Here is a 20,795-nt window from a genome sequence, read left to right on the forward strand (position 1 = left end):
GCTGAGTTCATCTGTTTCAATAACCTCGGCCAACAGGGAGATAGTGTGGGCAGCATTATGCCTGGCCACATTATTTCCCTAACAAGAGTCAGGTACCCACCAGAGCAGATGCCCAGCCACTTTATTAGGTACCCGGCTGGTCTGGAGTATTGGGTTCTTCTTATCCACCAACTATAAATGTAGAGTGAAAAAATGTTACAAGTCTACACTGTACAGGACACCAGTAGATAACTATTTTCTAAATACATTAATAAACATACACAAAGTCAGAAATATTTGGCATGGTGTTTTTTTTCTATTAAAATTTAAAAAAAAAAGCTTTGTTAATTAATGTCATTTTTTTAGATGTTGAGAATTATAAGGCTGGTTTTTGAGAACCGCCGGCACCAGTTACTCAAGTTTTATTAAGTTAAATACTTAACTCATAGTAATTTCAGAATAATTAAATACCTCGTTTCAATGGCATTTCTGAGAGAAAACCACAACTAGTTATAACTTTCCTTCCAGACATTTTACTCCGGGGGGGGGGGGGGGGGGCAGACACTGTTAAAAGTATATATTTTCTATATAAATTCAATTTCTTTCAGAAGAATTAGTTATAGAGCAATTAACTTGTAATGATTATGGAATCCACCTCGTAAGAAGCATGGCATACAGCACGTAATTTTGTTGATTTAAGATATTGCACATCTCCAACGCGTGCTAGCGCGTGTTGTAAGGTATTTGTGTTTACAACTGTTTGTTCACGTAAGCCAAAAAGCTGTTGGTTTTCGGTGATAGCCTTCCCCAAGTTCCCTGTCGTACCAATGTCGTACGGTGAGTCAGTATACCTGGCCAAACAGGAACGGACAACTCTTGTCTACTGTGGCTTCAGCATGCTCCGTCAACATCACTAAATCGTGGCAAGATACTTGGGTTTTTTTTAAACGTGTAGTCGAACTTTATTAATTTTTTTTTACATAAATGTCTGGCTACACGGCAATTGTATCCCTACATTAATTAAATATACGAGGTCTACTCTTTAGTATCCAAACTAGGTTGTCATTAATAATAAATGACGTTATGCTTTTATTTGCAATTTTTTTTTTTTACATCAACCCGCCCTCCATTGTCACACATTGTCACTGTCTCTCCTCTCCCCACCCACATTAAATCATGTCATATTACAGTCTCCCCCTTAATTATATTTCCTTTTCTTTTTTGTAACAGCAATTGATTACTAGAAGATTCATTTGAAGTTTTCCCAAATTAACAGGAATAAAACAATAAATAACAAAACAATAGCTTAAGAGCGAGGTTGATTTGCCGTAAAAAATCGCTAATCCGTGTCGAGATGAAGTTCATTGACACGTTTTTAAGGTTTTTTAAAAATGTCATTTACACCCCCCCCCCCCTTTCAGATATAACCTACATGGCCACTAGAGTCCTAATCCCACCTCTGGAATGTAACAGGAATTGTGGACGACACTTATGGTCCCGCGAAACTCTATCCCAAGATGTGACTACAGAGCAACCATAGCAAGAAGACCAAGATAGGTTTACATATACTACAGGCCCACATTAGGTCTAAGATCACCTTACACTACCCTCGGGTACCATTGGGTAGTTGGATACAAACTTTCAAATCTAACCACATAGGAAATTTAGAGGCTTCTATAGACCTAACATTAAACGTGTACATGGTGTCTTAAAACTAGCACATAATCTCGAATGGGGAAGTGTAGGCAGGTGTCAGAAAACGTTTGTGTATGCAGCTAGGCTATGCTACCGTGGTATATCACAGGTTCTGCTTGGTTGGTGGGGGGGGGGGGAGGGGTGGATTTCAGATTTAGTGAGACCTTAAGACGGAAAATGATCAGGGGCAAATATGACAATTATCATTATATATTGTAAAATGTTTATGTCTTGTTACAGCCAGAGGCTTAGCGACGCTTCCCGGCGCCCGGGGACAAACTTTCGATTTGCACCCCCCATTAAACTTTCGATTTGTACCACCCCCCCCCCCTTCAAGCTTTTAATTTGTTTTTCCAACCCATTTTGGCGCCCCTAAGGTCGGCGCCCGGGGACATATGCCCCCCCCCCCCGCCCCCCTCTGGTTACAGCTATAAAACAACAATTGGAGTCAAACTTCCTTTATTCCTGTACACCAGAGTATAACGACATGTTACTCTTGTGTCTGACAATATCATCATGTTTTTCGTCTATATGACAACATGATCATATGTTAACATTTTGTTACTCCCACGAAGCAATATTTAATTGGAAAATTAACCTTTCAATTACCCCCCCCCCCTCCCCACATGCTCAGTACAGCACATTTCTTGCTGTGTCTGAAAGAAAATAATCAATATTTGCCATAAGACCCAAATATACATAGCCTACACACAGTTTATTGCTGTTGACTTCCATTTGCTCTTACAAAAATATCTGCCACTTCCCTCGTCTTATCTACTAAAAATTTCCGGGGCCAAATATTTGATCTGTGCTCTTTAAAAACACAAGTATCCGGTAGACAGGAATTGTAGGGAGCCCAGTGACTTAAAATAAAACGAGACTTATTCAAACTTCCTTTACTGAGAAGGGAAATCTAAGCCTCCTAGGCATCAAGCATAATTTACACAGATATCATCATGGGTTAAATAGGACAGGGAATATTTAGTATGTGATATGTAGGCCACAATTTCATAGATTTATTTTGTTACAATAATGTGCCCACATTGCTATTCCCACAACACAACTAAAAATGTAATCAATTTACTTTCAGAAAATTTAATTTTTTATTTTATATTTAAAAAAAACAACAACAACACCTAACATATGTATTGATAAATAAAGTTCTTAAACCGAAACTCCGTACATCTGTTCAATAAGGATGTTTGTTTTTCTATTGAATAGACCACGTGACAGACCAAAGTACATATGTAAGCTTGACTAAGACAGTGGTGCGGTGACTTATGTATCGAGTACCTCGCCCTCTTTTACTTCCTTGTTGGTCCCTCGCGTCGGGAAACCCACTGGGTACAGCTAGCTACGTATAACACCGACTTTGTACAGCTCGCTACGTATAACACCGACTTTGTTTTGCCGAGCCGCACAATTGGGGTATGACCAGTCTTCGTTGCGTGTCGGCTTCTGCTTTATGGTGGAAATATTTCCTAATCGAAACGTGTCAGCACATCGTTGTGTTAGCTGTCCTAACAGGCAAGGTAAAAAAAAACAACTTTTTAAACCTCTGTAGACATGTTCATTTAAATAACGTATGGAATGTAAGACGGATTAAGACAGTGTCAATGCGGATATAGAATCTATAATGATTTTATAGTTCTGATAGCTTGGTAGTTTTATTACACACGTTTTTGTTCGTATGCCTATAAATAATGGTGATGTATTCGAATTAATTTTGCAGGTGAGAGAAATAATCTTTAGAACGTCTACATCCGGTATTGAATTATAGGCGTACAAAGATAATTTTCTGATAGTTTCACGAACGTTCAGAATCAATTAAAAAAACAATTTAGGTTAGGGTTCTTGACAGCAAGAAATTGTGTGCGTGAGTTGACATGCACAAACAGTGAGAGCACGTGCCAGATTGCTTGGAATAAACATCCGAGATGACGTCGGATTACGTCAATACGTCAGAGCGTGCTTTTAAGTTTATAGAGGGATGGTTGGAACACAAGTCACAGGTATGTAGTTCTATCGTGTTATATTTTTGTTGTTGTTTCAATACAATAATAGTTTTTTTTTTAAATAAAAAGGCGCATTTTTTTTTTGTAATAAAAGGGGGCATTAATTGTTGAAATATTGGTAATTTTTACGTTCTCGTATGCAGAGTATAGAGGAAGTATTGTAATCGTGTACAAAAATCACATGGAATTTTTAGTTTTCACCGTTTTACACCTCAGTACTTCATCATATGCTAAGTATAGTGAACTTATTTTAATCGGGCAAAAAATAAATAAATCCAGATTTATCAAAATTTAGGCGTTTTATGCGTAATCGAGTCGGAAAAACTGGGTTTAGCAATTCTGTCCGTATGTCTATGTGTGTGTGTGTATGTGTGTTTGTGAACACGATAACTTGAGCTAGGTTGATGAAATTTCTATATAAGTATTATATCAAATTTGTAGTTCTGTATCAACTTTTCAGCGATTTCCGGTAAACGGAAGTGGGACTTATTCTACTTTCAATTTTTCAAAAACCTGTAACTTGAGTAATAGTTCAGATAGATAAATGAAATTTGACATGTAAGTAAAATATCTAATTCTCCGCCTTTTATCAAATTTCGAGTACTTTCCGTTGACCGCTAGTAGTAATTTACGCTACTAGGTGCGCAATTCTTTTTTCTACGAGATTCTATTATATTTTAAATAGTTTAAGTAATTAAAAATGGATTGAAAATCATGTCTATATCCCGAGTTGCCATCCCCGTAGTGTTATATAAGAATACTTGAGAAAGTTTATGGGAGATCACTCCCGGTTTATTTAATATAACAGATCGTGCACAGATTATTTAACAAAATAGTTGCATATTTTTTACCCACAAACTACTCTCAGTTGGATACAACAAAAATATCGTGTTTTTATAATCAATTAAGGAAACCTCAACATTGTAAAGATCATTGTTATTAGAAATAATTTAAGGATTGACATAGTGTTGAAAAACCGAGGAAGACTAATATATCGCCATATGTAGTAGAAATAGAATAATGAAATTAAAATCAACAGCAGTGTTATATAACAATGCGATATATCACCTCATCACAGAATATAACGAAATGACAAACTGTCATACTAACCCCTTCAGGTTATGTAATACATTCCGTGCCCTAAGACATTTTCATTGTACACCCCTCATTAGGCATATGTTTACATGTAGCCATGCTGCATACACAAACCGCTTGAAAGGTGGCGGGGTCATTTATTTTAACCAGCAAAACTGCATTGGCAAACCTTGGAAGGTAAACAGGTTTTCTATTTATAAATAAAACAACACAGCAAACTTGAAGTGCCGTGTTCTTAGACCTGTTTTTTAATTCATGTATGCAGGTTTACATTTATTGAAATAAACAATAACATTGATTGATTTAAATTAAACGAAAATTTGCAGAGGAGTTATTTTGACTTTACATAAAGTAGAAAAAGTTAACTTGCTAAATGAATTTTGGTACAATATGATTTGCATCGCTGTCCGCGAGAAAAAGCTCACTTAAACATAAAATTGCCACTAGTTTGTCTAGGTGGTAAAGTTAACCTTTCCCACGAAGAGCTAGTGTGATCAGCAATGTGCACAGCCGCCTTCACTTTCTCAAATGCGAGTCAGAGATGAATGTATTCAGGGACGTCTTACCAACTCAAACCCGGGATCCGAACTCGTGACGTCGGGGTTACAGTGAAACGCTCACCATCTGACCGCGCAATTCTATTTGTCTAGACAGTATGTCCACTCCACTCTATAATGAGACTTGTGCCACTAGCTAGCCACGAAAGACAGTATGTCCACTCCACTCTATGATGAGACCTCGTGCCACTAGCTAGCCAGAAAGACAGTATGTCCACTCCACTCTATAATGAGACTTGTGCCACTAGCTATCCTGGAAAGACAGTATGTCCTCTCTATAATGAGACTTGTGCCACTAGCTATCCTGGAAAGGCAGTATGTCCACTCCACTCTATGATGAGACTTGTGCCACTAGCTATCCTGGAAAGGCAGTATGTCCACTCCACTCTATAATGAGACTTGTGCCACTAGCTATCCTGGAAAGGCAGTATGTCCACTCCACTCTATAATGAGACTTGTGCCACTAGCTAGCCTGGAAACACAGTATGTCCACTCCACTCTATGATGAGACTTGTGCCACTAGCTAGCCTGGAAATACAGTATGTCCACTCCACTCTATGATGAGACTTGTGCCACTAGCTAGCCTGGAAATACAGTATGTCCACTCCACTCTATGATGAGACTTGTACCACTAGCTAGCCTGGAAATCTTGTCCACCTGATTCAATTTATTAGTTGCCTGAGCAACGCTTTCCACAATGTTCCTAACGATTTAATGGTGCAGACATCCAGATCTAGTAACAGCGTATCATTACCACCCAATGTAAACGTCAGGATGTAACCGGCAGACGTATCAAACAAAGGGTGCTTCAGTCTGACAAATGTTCGACTATTGCATTCAAAGACATTAACGAGAACAAAATAGACAACTTTGTCCACTTAAGAAAATGAAATTGCGACACATAAAGCCTACTGGTTAAATGAAACGTAAAATTCAACATTTACATTTGTATTCTTCAATCAGATTTTACACACAAATAATGGCGCACGGCCGGGGTGAGTAACTCAAACCTTTTGGTAAAAGTGTGTCAATTTGTCATCAATGACCCCGTAAATAGAACACGTTCTTCGGTTTTAGTCACGAAAAAATTTTACAGAGAAAAAAATTATTGCGTACAAAATAGTTTAAAATGCAAATTGAGTTATTGAATTGAGTTACTTAAAAACTCGATCCGCATCAGTGGAATAAAACCTGTTTCATTTATTGAGTGACTTTATGTATACTTTAAGTACGTTCACTATTTCCTGGACGAAAGAATTACTAATCTTTGTGTAGCACATATTTAACTTATCAACTATTATTAGGTACATCGACCACAGTGTTTCTTTCAGACTTCTTTTCGGGAAAGCAATCTATACTTTTAACAGTGTGCGCTTCCACGGAAAATCTAGTCCGCCCACCCCAAAAAGTTTCAAGTGCTATCCCCGGAGAAAAAAGTCTGAAATAAATATTGATTGACCATATAAGGATGCATTTTTGGCAAAAGTGATTCCTAGCTGCGAAATGCAAATCATATTTCAGCGTATTGAATGTAACCCCTGCTCCCTAGATCTATATGGAAAAAAAATCTGGTGCATTTTCACCCAATTATTAGATTTGAAGTTTCAAATATGCTGTAAGTAAGCCGTAAGCAATGTTAACCTCTGCAGACGAAAGTTTTTCGCATATATTAAAATTATTATTTGTTTGATAGACAACATTTGGCAGTCTTTTCTGGCAGTCGTACAACCGCCCCACTCGTATCGTCGCCATGACTACAAATAGCAACAACATGAGCAATTGATTGCACCCGTAAACCAGAGATTTACGCGAATGCTATAATTGTATTGCATTAAACTTTTACCTTGGAGAACTTGTGCTAAATAATTTCTTATCTTTGCTTCAAGACTACGTGTTATCCTAGATAACAGCTTAAAAATGTGCACTTATTGGTCTAGTCTGGGGAATTACAAAACGAAAGTGGGGATTTCTAACACTTAGATATAAACCCCTATATATATATATATATATATATATATATATATATATATATATATATATATATATATATATATATATATATATATATATATATATATATATATATGCCTGTATATATGTATGTGTGTGTGGTGTTTGTTTAGTGCCAATTACCTGTCAGTCAAACTGCTAAGGAAGAAAATTGAAAGCTACCAACAAGGAAGTAGAAGTTGTAGATCAATTTTTGCCCTTAGATAGACAGAACTTTACGAGGTACACTGGTCGCCACATATAGGTGTAAGGTACAGCTACGCGGTGTAATTTAACGATCGTCTTTCATACCTCGATTCCTGATTCATTGCATACGGCCTGTAAAAGGCTAGCGCTGTATAATGCCTTTGGATGTGATTATAGAATGGTATGAACACTGGTGTACCTTGCTACATTTTATTGCCGGTCCTAGAATACAAGTATTAACGGGCGGAGGTTAAAGTTGAAGGTCGAATAAAAGTTGGCTATTTAAATATGTAGGAGGCCATGACAGAGGCGTAACTTGGGGGGGGGGGGTGGGGCGGTTGCTCCGGGCGTCAAATGGGATAGAATAAAAGTATAAAAAGGTCATTTTGAGATGAACTACTCATTAATACACAATCGAAGTTCAGAAAATAGACTGATATTAGGCTTTACAGACTTATTAAACTATATCAATTGTGTGACAATAAAATACAAAGAGTGATATATATATATATATATATATATATATATATATATATATATATATATATATATATATATATATATATATATATATAGGCTAAAATGACATGAGGACGCAAAATTGATAGTTCACCCCGGGCTCCCCTCGGCGAAGACATAATATATGCTGTCAACACGCAGACTTTGTTAAGTCCTTTCGTGGGAGAATAAGCATAGAATATTACTGTTCTATGTTTTGTTTTTGATAGTTTAAAAATGAATTTTAAAACACGCATCGATTGGAATAAAATTTACTATTGTTTGCAAGAGTGAAATATGGGGTCCCGGTCCAACGAAAATTGGGAACCCGGGCTGCTATTCTGTTAGCTCTTGTTCTTACTCTGCTACTTTATATTATATATATATATATATATATATATATATATATATATATATATATATATATATATATATATATATATATATATATAACGGAATATATATATATATATATATATATATATATATATATATATGTGTGTGTGTGTGTGTGTGTATGTGTGTGTGTGTGGGTGGGAAGGGGGGTGGGGGGGGGGGGTGCGTGTGTGCGTGTGTGTGGGTTGGTTCGTATTGAAATTTCTGTCTGTTCAAGCTCTGAGTTCTGTCTTGCCTGCATTAGTCATTTTTTTTAAAACTTTAAATAGTCTGCGATTAGCAACTTTTAGAACATTTAAAACTAATGTACTCCCATTCATATTCAACATACTCTAAAGTTTTAAAACAACTATTTGACTAGATGACCTACAATTAACCCCTCATTATAAATATTTCCAACATTAACTAACATTGACTTTGAAAAGTTAATCTAAGTTTGTAAACATCAAGGACAAATCTATTTTTATCGGGTTACATAAATAAACCGGTAGTGATCTCCCCTAAACTTTCTCGAATATTCTTATATAAAACAACAGGGGATGGTAACTGGGGATATAGTTATGATTTTTAATCCATTTTAAATACTTAAACTTTTAAAAATAGAATAGAATCTCATAAAAAAACCATTGCGCACCAAGCAAACGCCGAATAAAAACGCGTATAATAGTGCGCAATATTATTAGTACTTTAAAAATTTACATTAGTTTTTTGAGAAATCGGAAGTAGCGTAAATTACTACTTCCAGTCAACGGAAATTACTCAAAATTTAACAGAAGGTAGAGAATTAGATCTTTTACTTACATGTGAAATTTCATTTATCTATCTGAAATAGTACTCAAGTTATAGGCTTTTGAAAAATTCAAAGTAGGAAAAGTACCACTTCCGGTTATCGGAAATCGCTCAAAAGTTGATACGGATCTACGATTTTGATAAAATACTTATATATGAAATTTCATCAACCTAGCTGTAACGGTACTCAAGTTATCGTGTTTACACACGGACAGACAGACACACAGACACACACACACACACAGACATACGGACAAGATTGCAAAATTATGTTTTTCCGTATCAGTGAGGTGTAAAACGTCGAGATTTGTAAAAATCTCGATTTTTTTTTTTTGCACGATTACAATACTTTCTCTATACTACGTATATACGAGAAAGTAAAAAAGTTGACGCCCAGCAATTTTCCATAAACAAGTTGTCAAAAATCACCCATGTGTCAAGCTGTGATCATACAATTGTCTGAGACATATTTTTGTTAGATTCTATTTCCCGTAACTCAATCTTTTCTGTCACAACACGACTGACAATCTCAGGCAACTGATGATGTATCTGTCACTGTTGCCACATATCCTGTTTTATATCACCACCTACTACAATATATTTAAAGAAAACATATCCATTGAGACAGAGCTATGTAGGCCTACACTAAACACCACGTAGAATGTAGACTAGAGTATACTCTTTCTGTTTAAATTAGCGCGAGACACGGGGAATGGAGCCCATTAAATTGTAACTTTTTTTTCCTTTACAACATTTTTACCATTTGGTGTATTTTGTGGTTTCTAGCAGAAGTAAGGAGAGACTTTATCCATCCGTTATTGACACCTTGCTCAATATTATACGTGACACAGCGAAGATATGCATATGCGGATATAGCCTATTATTGCCGCACAGTATTGCGTAAATGGTTTGACGAAAGAGGAAATCCCTGTCAGCGATTTGGTTTCAATATAGTTAAAACATCTTGGTACCGTATTGTGAAATGTAACGCGAGGCCAACAGGAAATAAAATGGCGTCTGCTAAAAGCTGTTTACTCACAGACTTCACTGCCCTAGTACCAGTGTGTCCCCTCCCTCCGGAAAATTTACCCCCCCCCAAGTTTCAAGTGCCCCTCCCCCCCCCCCCCGAGAAAAAAGTCTGCAAAAACAACTGATTGCTCTAGCAGAAAAATACCAAATGTAAAGTTTTATTATGCTATATTTTACATGCGTTCATTCATGGCTAACATTATCGAATTATCAATTTAAAAAAAAAATATATAAATTCCCATGTGCATTGTTGTGCGCAATCATGCGTTGCGCATTATTCCGTTGCGCCGTTATCGACATGGATGGTTGAAATGAAACAATTCCAGATGGAGAGGCTCCCACCCTACATCAGTATTTTCCTAAGTGCCCAGAGCTGGGAGGGGGGGGGGGGATGGCAAGGAAAGCTGTTGGGGCGGGTGGAACATGTCAGTATTATAAGAGCATCGATGACGTTAAGATTAGGAAACTCACCTGTGCAAGTAAATTAACTAAGTTAGCTAATACAACTACAAACTGTTTTACAGGATGGCAGGTGGAACAGATATTGGTGTGTCCTCAAGAACGACATCATTTTTATTTTCAGCAACGAGAGAACTTCAAGAGACAATGTAAGTAACGGTTCTAAAAGTTTAAATTCTCTTGTTATTTTATAAACTTTAATACTAAGTTTTCAATTAGATCTAGAATAAAATGTCTAATTGCTTGACATGTCTACCAGGTCGCACACGCTCTATAACCTTCCGTAGAACATTGACTGGTTCTTGGGTTTATTTCACCTAATGTCTCGCTCAGATACAGTGTTTTTTCAAGACTTTTTTCTTCGGTGGGGGGGGGGGGGGGGGGGGGGCACGTGAAATTTTCGGGGGGGGGGGGGGGGTGTGTGGGGGGGTGGGGGCGGACACTGGTAAAAGTTTATATTTTCTATATAAATTCTATTTCGTTCGAAGAGTTGCCTGGAAGAAACTGCTCAGATTGACGCGATGTTCTCAACTCACTTTGGGCCTAAGGGGTCATCCATAAATGACATCAAGCTTTATTGGACGATTTTTACCTCCCCCCTCCCCTCCGTCACACGTCGTCACAAAAAGCCAGACCCCCCCCCTATAATGATGTCACACCTCAGCCTACAACCCCCCCCCCCCCCCCCCAAATTGCGGTTGAATTTTTCTTTAAACATCGATATTTTTCTAAAATCTTGTCAGAACTCTGTCAAACATAGTATTTTGATCAATTCCTATTAAAATTTATTTAAAATCGTTTTCTAAAACGCGAAATAACGGCTAAAACTCGTTTTCTAACATTGCTTTTTTATAATGCAAAAAAGTAACGTCACATCATCTGAACCCGCCTAAAATCATCTCTTATAACTAGTAAAGGGACATAATTCAAGATATAGATTAAAAATTTCAGAAGTTACGGTTCATGGAATTAAAATTGAACTGGTTGTCTAAATTTACATTGAAATCTCAGAACATAATTTAGTAAATAAAGATCTACAACTTAATCTTGAGTAGCCCTACTATTAGAGGTAGCAACTATAAACTACATCGTCAATTCTTCTTGACTTCTTGATCTTGTACTACATGCCAGAACTATTGTTCTAGTGTTTGTCGTTTTTCTTGTCTAGATTAACAAATTAAACAAATGTTATTGACTGCTGCTCAATGCAAAGTTGTTTTTTTTATATATAGCATATAGGTACCATAGCTATTGGACCAGAGTCAAGACTAGAGAAACAAATAGGAGATGAAAGCTCTGGATATAGATTCAATTTGTACACAGTGAAGAAGTTAAACAGATTTAAGGTAGATCTAGCTATATATATATATATATATATATATATATATATATATATATATATATATATATATATATATATATATATATATATATATATATATATATACATATATACATATATACATATATACATATATATACATAGGGCCTAACTATATAGTCAAATGGAGGATAAAATGTAAGGTGTCCATTTTTTTAAATTTCTGTAAATGTAAAGATGATTAGTTAAAGTGAATCTGAATAGATTCTAACTAATTGTGTCTTTCTGATAACATTAAAAAAATAGACCTCAATTGAATGTTTTCAATTCATTCCAGCACATTTTAATTTCATAATGATCTAATGATTACTTAAACCCATTTTCTATAAAGTTAAGATCTATATGGGTTAACTGTTTGGTGGCAAGGGTTAACCTTTTTGGGTGGCAAGGGTTAACTTTTTTGGGTGGCAAGGGTTAACTTTTTTGGGTGGCAAGGGTTAACCTTTTTGGGTGGCAAGGGTTAACTTTTTTGGGTGGCAAGGGTTAACTGTTTGGAGGGGCTTAGTTGACATAATCCATTAAACGTATTTGTATATGCAAAGGGCAAAATAAAACAAAGAAGATGGATTTTTACTTTTTCTATAGGCTTCAAAATTTATCGAGAGAGAACTGTGGAAAGCTTACATTGATGGAATAGCAACAGTAAGTAAAAAGTTAATCCATAAAATCATTTCTGTAATTGTAGTATACATAGATACCTTCACTTTCTGTATTTTATTATATTTAAAATTACAGCTCTAAATTATGTCAATTAAAATTTTCCACTCTTTTCCTTGTTTAACTATTCATTTAGATGGAAGTTTAGAAAAACTTGATTTCTGATTAACTTCAGCTTAAAGCTTGAAAGTATTAACATATTAAATTCCAGGGAAATTTAAGCCTTTTAAATTTTATTAATAAAGATTTTGGAAACACAGCATAACACCATAACACATTTTCAATGATGTTATTTATTTTATGAATGAAACAGTTGTTAATTTTTAAAATTTCAGGGTCATGTACCAAACAACATTGAACTTTTGCCTGGTCAAATTCAAGATGTGAGGTCATCATTAAATGAATATTATCAGTCCCGAAGACAAAGACCTGTGCCAGATCTTCCTTCTTTCTCAGATGTCAGAAACAATTTTTTTACTGAAGGTTTAGACTCACCAAACTCATCAGCATCAGGGTGTTTTAATACAAACAATGATGGAAACTACTTAGAGCCAGTTGATCCAAAAATAAGCAAGGTATGTACAAAATATCTTTAAGTTGTCATTGTTGGTAATTCAAAAGATGAAGACAACTTAAAATCATTTCTACAAACATTTTTTAGTCTCAATTTGTTATAAAGTTTACACATCTAAAAGAAAATACAAAGATCAATTTCTGATAAGTTAACTTAATCTCATTACTTTCCAGAAACGATTATTTTATTTAGACCCAAAAAGAAAGGATACTCCCAGGTATGTAAAAGTTTTAATTCTACTAAATTATTTAAAAAAGATTACTTGTAACAAATAGTGCAGTATAATTTTATGAAACAGGCTATACTTGTTATAATGTGAGGTGCATGTACAAAGATCATTGTAGATCAAGATGTTAACTAGTAATAGTCCGATGGTAACTGGAAAGTAAATTAGTAACAGAGACTGCTTGTAAGATCTTGATTGTTCTGTTGTGACATAAACCTTACACAGTCTAGCTAATGAATCCTGATAACAACCCTAACCTAGCCTTTTATATCCCTAAAACATATGATTTCATCAACTAGTTTCTATGTTACTGATATATTTATTACTCAACAACATTTAATATAAACAAAGGGGGTGCTACTTCAACTTTATAAACAATTCCTAACACGACCATAATACTTGTATTAAATTATCTTTTTGCCCACTTTTATAATTTTTTACTATATTTGAATACAAACAGCATGGGACTATTTCTGTTGCAAAGCTAAAAGGACATGTATTTAATTGTTATTTTTAGTTGGTATTTTTCAAACTGCACACGTGACCAAGCTGAAAAAGTTCTGCAGAAGTCATCTGAAATGGGTTTTGGTAACACATTGATGAGAGAAAGCTCTAACCAAATGAATCTTGTCATTTCAAAAAAGAATGTTGGGTAAGAACAAATGTTTAATAAAGCTTTAAGAAAAATATAATAGCATTCAACTTTACAACACTCAGCTTTTTGGCATTAACTCTTCTATTTTCTGTAATGACATGACATAAAGGGGCACAACTTTTCTATCATTTTCATTCACAAAAAAAATGTTTTGTTTTGTGATTGCCATCGACTTTCTTTACTGTTGTTAATTTAAACTGGCCAGTAGGTTAGACTTACTTTCAAATAATAAAGTAGGGATTGTCTGTAAAATATGACACTAACATATGTGTGTAATGGAATGCTGTACAGGGGAGTATATGAAGTTTTAACAATAGTAGGAAGATTGAGTAGATAAGAGATATGATGTAGTATTTTTAAAAAAAAATCCAGTTTGGTAATTTGAGAACTTTGTTATGTCATTTTGGTGATGGTTTTTGTGTACGACCATTTGTAACGTTCATTGGGAGGGGGTGAAAACTAATTAACTTGATCACCACCACATACTGGGGAAGAAATCATTGGTAATGGCATCCTTAAACTTCATTGGTTGTTTTATTTTCCAGTTCCTTTACCATTGCTTTCAGAAAATTTTCATCTTTAAAATTTCAGGAAAAAAGAATGCTCACATTACATGGTGGAAAAAACTCTTTTGGGATATAAAATTGATGTAGAAAATGCTGTAAGTTAACAAATATTGTATTTAAAGAATTTATGCAAACTGCTTGTGGTATTTTTTATTACAATAGATTCTAATTAAAATGACAAATAAAGTATACCATTGAAGATTTCAAGAAAGAAAAACTTTTATGCACTGTTGATGTAAAATGAGTTTTGTATAAAATCAATAAATATGTTTATAAATGATTATTATAATTTATTATTTCAGCATGAACCAATGAAAACACTGTGTGAGGTCATGGACTTTTTTGTCAAAACATCTGGGAAAGAAGCAACAAAACCCCTGACTTGCAATGATTTGACAAAATTAGGTTTTCCTGAAAATGACTATGACACTAAAATAATCAGAGGTGTGTACTGGTCCAAAAAAAATATGCTATTATAATTTTAAGATTTCCCTCATAGCTCTGGAAAATAAATTAAATTTGCAATATTCTATTTGAACTTGATATTCAACATAACAAATCTATCAGTTTATAAAAATGAATTATGATAATATAGTTATTAATGATAGGCAAGATGTGTTTTTGAAGCATTATTTACTTGTAGATGGGAAAATATTTGAATAATTGTACAATGAACAAAATATATAACTATAAACAGTTATGAGAAATGCTTCAAAATACATATACATGTTATAAGACTTTGATGCTACTCAATATTTTTTATGGTTCTGTTTTAACTTCCAAATGTCATGTATTCATACTTTAAAAAAATTCGCTATCAGATATTTTAAAATGATTAAAATAATTTACCCTTATGTAGTTAATAGTATTTACTAATAATTGTTTTATATTAACAATACATTTCTTTCGTAGTTCATTAGCTCTTTCATTATCTTTACGTAAAGTTAAAAGGGCATTTACAAAAAAAGTGAAACAATTTTTAAGTATTAAAATATCAATTTAAAGAAAGTTCGTCCACTAAGTAATTGAATGATAAATGTGATTTTTTTTTCTTTGGTTTTTCATTTCCAGTCCAACCAGACCCTGATAGTGGGGAAGAGTGTAAGTATCACATTTTTACCCGCAGTAAAAAAATTTTAACTGAATGGTTTACTGTTGTTTTAAAAAAACATGAATATTAAGTTCAAGTTTTGAAGTTTGTATTTTTTGGGAAATTTATAGGTTGCTGTTAAAGGTAAAAGAATGAAGTATAATTGTAGTACTGGAAATGGAAATCTCCAAACTATTCTCTAACCCTCAAACTACTAGGTTACTAGTTTAACTAGAAAAATAATCTTTTAAGAAAAATCTTCAAAATACTATATTTTAACTCTAACATTTAATTAAAAAATAATACAAAATCTATAACATTCCAAGTTAATAAGTGTCTTTGAATAATATACAAAATAAAGTTCATATATTACCCCTTATCATACCATTAGTTTAAGCCTAGTTAAAAGGTATGCATGTGACAGTAAACAAAAAAAAATATTATGACAACTAAACTTACTGAATTGTTTTATAATTGTTGCAAAATGTTTTTAAATTACTGTTTTCAGTGGATGTAACAGATATAGACCCATACTTAAAAGGAGGTAAATACATTTTCTGATCTTTTGGCCAACAAGGTAGCTGAAACTTATTAGTTCCTGTAGGTGCTGCACCTCCCCATTCATCCTTCTCTTGAAGTTATTTATTTTACTTTATTGTAATAAATTTACTGTAAACAGTTCTTCGCAATATTTAAAAATGCTATTTGATATCTTTTTGGGCTTGCATAATGTTAATAAAATATTTTATATTTGTTATGTGTATAATATGTAAAGCCAAAAATACTGATTAGACTTTGTAGATGCCTGAATTTAATTTTGCTATGATCTTGAAACGACCCTTTCCACAAATTTTTCTAGATTCACCAGATTATCTGGCTCCAGATTATCTTCCTCCAGCTCCTCCCCCTCCTGTGAATAGATCTGGATTTGCCAGTAAGATTATTTAAACTTCACTACTCAGTTATTTACTTACTAAACACGTAATTGTTTAACACTAAAACATTTAAAATCTTTTTGAAATAATTTATAACACTCTTTTTACATTTAAAACATATTAAAATGTTGGTTGTAAACATTTAAAAGTTGGTTAAAAATGAAGTACTGATAGAGAAATGAAGCTCAACATGCAGAGATTAAATAAAAAAACACCTTTAAATCAGCAGCTATTCATGCCAATAGGAGTGTAAGATCCATGTCTGTTCCTGCCATTGCTGCTGAAGAGTTGAAATATCTAAAAGGTACTTAAACACTCAAAATATCTTCTTGAGCTTGTCGATAGTATGCTTATAAAATTTTGTTTCTAGCCTGTTTCCTTGACTTATATTGAATATTAAATCAGTAAAATTAATTGAACTCAAGCACAATAAAACAAATCATGCTTATGAATCAGCTTATTTTAAAATATATCCACATGTCGAAAGAGGTATTATGCTTACCAAAGTCAAATAAATAAAAAAGTAAAAGAGATGTAGTTAGGCCAGAAGAGGTATATTCAAGCATGAATTTAAATGAGAACAATTAGTATTAGAGATGGTGTGGTCAAATGGTATTTGCTAACCCAAAAGTCATTGACTTGGTATCAGGCTTGAGACCATTAGTCCCTCAAAGGCTATACTCCTTCCCCCATAACAAAACCAGGTAAAGAGTACACGACAGAAGAGGGTATGCCAAGCCTGGCAGAGACCTCTGGGTTTAGTTGTTGTAATCTGCCTGTCTTCAGAGCATTGCTTGTTTTGATTATGTATCTCATTACAGAACTAGGACACTGTATTTTTAAAAAGTTGCTTCAGAAAATTGTTATTTAAAAAAGTCTAGTTTTTTCAAAAAAACATTTTCAATCATTCATTTAAAAGTTTGGTGGCTTTACAGTTTTAGGGCATTTTATTAAACAATTTATAATGAAGTAAATACAGTTTAGATTTTACAAGCACTACTAAAAACAAATTGTATAAATTAATCACAAGATTTTTGTTGTTGTTGAGATAATTGATAATTTTTTATTTGGTATGACACGATAAGGATGTATTTGTATTATTTTAAATCTCTAACCATTTACTGAACATCAAGTAAACAAAATAACATTTTAAATTCCTTTCGAAATTTCAATTATATTGTATTTTGCACAATTTACAACTATAATAGTATAAAAGAAATTTTATTGATGAATTGATGATTTAATATTTATTAATATTAGTTCAAATTCTTCCTTTGATTATGGATTATGTTTAAAACTCTTCTTAGGGTGCCAAGTAACTGAAAATGATGAAATAAGCATAAATAAATAAGACATTACCATACATCACAAATTCAATTTTTAAAATTGTAAAAAATGTGTTGACTTAGTGCAACAAAAAATAAATTGTGTAAATATACTGATATTAGTAAAACAACTTGTTTTGGGACAACAAAATAAAAGTAAACATGTAACAATTGAAGAACTTCAAAAAAATTATTATTGTATCACTTTTCTCAGATGGAACAGCACCTCCACAGCCTCATAGAAAATTATCAAACAGAAGTTCACCTTTAGACCAAAAGAGTCCTAACTCCTTGTCAGTAAGAAACCCACCTGAAGCACCACCACCTCTCCCTCCTAACCATCCTCCTCCACTGAGACACACAGGAAGTTTTGACTCGCCAAATTTACCCCTTGATGTAAGTTCCAAACATTATTTAAGTGATTTAATTTTTTAAATTCAATAGATTAAAAGCTCTACTATAGATAAAACATATGACATTGTTTCGACATCTAAACTGAAAGCCTTGGGTTCATATTCTGTGTTCAAGTCTATAGGATTGCCCAGCTCTGATGGTTCTCTGATTCAGACAAAGTAAATGTGACTGGGCGTAAACCTGACCACACTTTCCCTTCAAATGATGAGGTCATTAAAACAGAAGAACTCTACTCTCCTGTCCTATTGACCATCAATTCCGAAAGGGTATTACTTTACTAAAAATAAAACAATACAATTTGACACCTTTTTTCTAGCCCACAAGCAAAAGAGCATTCCCCAAACACACACAGTCTCTGACTGAAGCTGATCACCCAACTTGGAAGACAACACATCCACCATTAGTTGAAGCAAAAAGCTTGCTAGAAAATGCAAATAGAATTCTTACCAAAAAGGTCAGTGAGTTGTTTTAAAAGTTGTATCATATTATATTGTGTAAAGAGAACAAACCAGACACACTCATAAAGTTACATTGTAACTTGTATGGACATAATTTTTCAATGAACTGAAAGAAGGTGCTACAATAAATCTTTTAAATAGTGTATAAACATTTTTTCTCGTAAGTCATTGAGAAAACATTCAGAAAAATCTCAAACCAATTAATTAGATTTTCTAATTTTAGGGTCCTGAAACAGCTCCAAAGACAAGTACACTACCTAGATCATTTTCTGTGGATGAAAAAGGTATTTATATTTTGAATTAGTTAATTAATTTTTTAAATAAACTCTAATGTTTTTTAATTTATTCAATGTTCACTAAATTAGTAAATATGTTATTAATGTAAAAGCTTTTTACGTAGTGTACTATTTAGTTGGATGTTGAGAAACTTTTCAGAGGATAAATCATTTTGTTTTTCCGTAGGACCCACACAAAGTTTTAAGAAAAAATTAGATGGCGTGCTGTCAGCACAAATCCAGGGACCAGGTGGCTTGAGCAGAGCCCCCTTCAGCCCCCCTCAATCTCCTGGTGCAGCTGTTCAAGATGACAGAGATATTTATGAATCTTTTGACCACTACCAAAATGCAGGGGAGATAAGAAGCAGAAATGCACAAAAATGATACTCTTCATTTGTTTTATATCTGTGGCCAGTTTAATCCATATTTAGTTAAAAAAGATTTAAAAAGGCTTTCAACTGTTATTGTTGGATGTTATTGTAAGGTGTGAGATTAGTGTTTGTTTGATATAGGTTGGATTTTTTCAGATCTCTTAAAACAATCTAGTTCATTCACATGTAAATCATGAACTGCACACTTGTAATTTACTAATAATATGTTTACATTGTAAACACAATAATGTCACAATATTAGTACTGGTGCATTCCATAAGAAAATAATTTAGTGTACATGTTTCTTAATTTGTTGTACATTTAGTTAGAAGAAAATGTATTTTTAGTGATCTGTTTTTACATTGTTGCATTTTAAAAAATATGAATATTTTATAATGTTAAAAACAAATATATATTGACATTTCTTTGATCAAATTCACAACTAATGAGTACATTCAGTTGCTGTTATGATATGTAAATGAGCTGTTTGAAAAAAATAACAGAATGTTTTATATCTTTTAAGAAATGTAGAATCTTATATAAATTTTGAGACAAATTATTCACATGCTAAAACAAGTATTATTAAATTGCTTATTCAATGTCTTTTGCACCAAAACCCTCTTCCTGTCTGTTGCACAGGTGTTTAAAGATCAAGCATAATTTTTAGATTTTTAAGGTACTTACCTTAATGTTAAATATTAAATGCAAAGTATATTGCTAGTGTGCAACTGGTTGATCTACTTTAGCTGACCTCCACCCTCTATTATATTCAATAGCTTTGATTTTTTAAATAAACCTTTGGGTATGGGCAGGTGGGTTTTCAGTACAGATAATATTTAAGACAGTAGACAGCAAAATAAACATGTAATAATTGTTTGACTTTTATAAACAGAGTAGTTTCCCTTAGCTAATCAGTTTGTTCTGCTCAGTAGTGTCATCATGGTGGGTCCACATTTAAAAAGTAGTCTCTGCTACACATTGGAGAGATATTAGTAATTACAGTTTACCAACTTGTATACCAGCAAAGAATTATTTTAGTACTGTTTTTTTTGTATTCATATAACTACGACAATGAAACTTGAGTTTTTGATTTCAAATATTGTACATAGATTTGATTAAAAAGTTGGATAAGATAATAAAAAAACCAACAACCAGTTGTT

General features: G+C 33.6%; 1 protein-coding gene across 3 annotated transcripts; it reads left to right on the forward strand.

The window, feature by feature from the left end:
- The first annotated feature begins 2,937 nt into the window (after positions 1–2,937).
- Positions 2,938–20,791, forward strand: LOC131955343 (uncharacterized). 3 transcript variants are annotated; one of them, XM_059319449.1, is made up of 18 exons: positions 2,940–3,206; positions 3,407–3,686; positions 10,774–10,857; positions 11,941–12,054; positions 12,675–12,731; positions 13,082–13,321; positions 13,494–13,537; positions 14,064–14,198; positions 14,793–14,862; positions 15,070–15,211; positions 15,839–15,868; positions 16,366–16,401; positions 16,717–16,791; positions 17,019–17,096; positions 18,332–18,513; positions 18,848–18,985; positions 19,213–19,273; positions 19,452–20,791. In XM_059319449.1, the coding sequence occupies exons 2-18, from the start codon at positions 3,612–3,614 to the stop codon at positions 19,646–19,648; spliced, it is 1,758 nt and encodes a 585-aa protein (XP_059175432.1). In that variant the 5' UTR covers positions 2,940–3,206; positions 3,407–3,611; the 3' UTR covers positions 19,649–20,791. The 3 variants fall into 3 exon arrangements, with proteins under 3 accessions (XP_059175434.1, XP_059175432.1, XP_059175433.1); XM_059319450.1 differs by having other exon boundaries at positions 2,941–3,206; positions 17,022–17,096; XM_059319451.1 differs by lacking the exon at positions 15,839–15,868 and having other exon boundaries at positions 2,938–3,206.
- The last annotated feature ends 4 nt before the right edge of the window (positions 20,792–20,795 follow it).

The sequence above is a fragment of the Physella acuta genome, unplaced genomic scaffold (genome assembly GCF_028476545.2).
Source record: "Physella acuta isolate Inbredline_101_S28 unplaced genomic scaffold, ASM2847654v3 ptg001063l, whole genome shotgun sequence".
Classification (NCBI taxonomy): Eukaryota; Metazoa; Mollusca; class Gastropoda; family Physidae; genus Physella; species Physella acuta.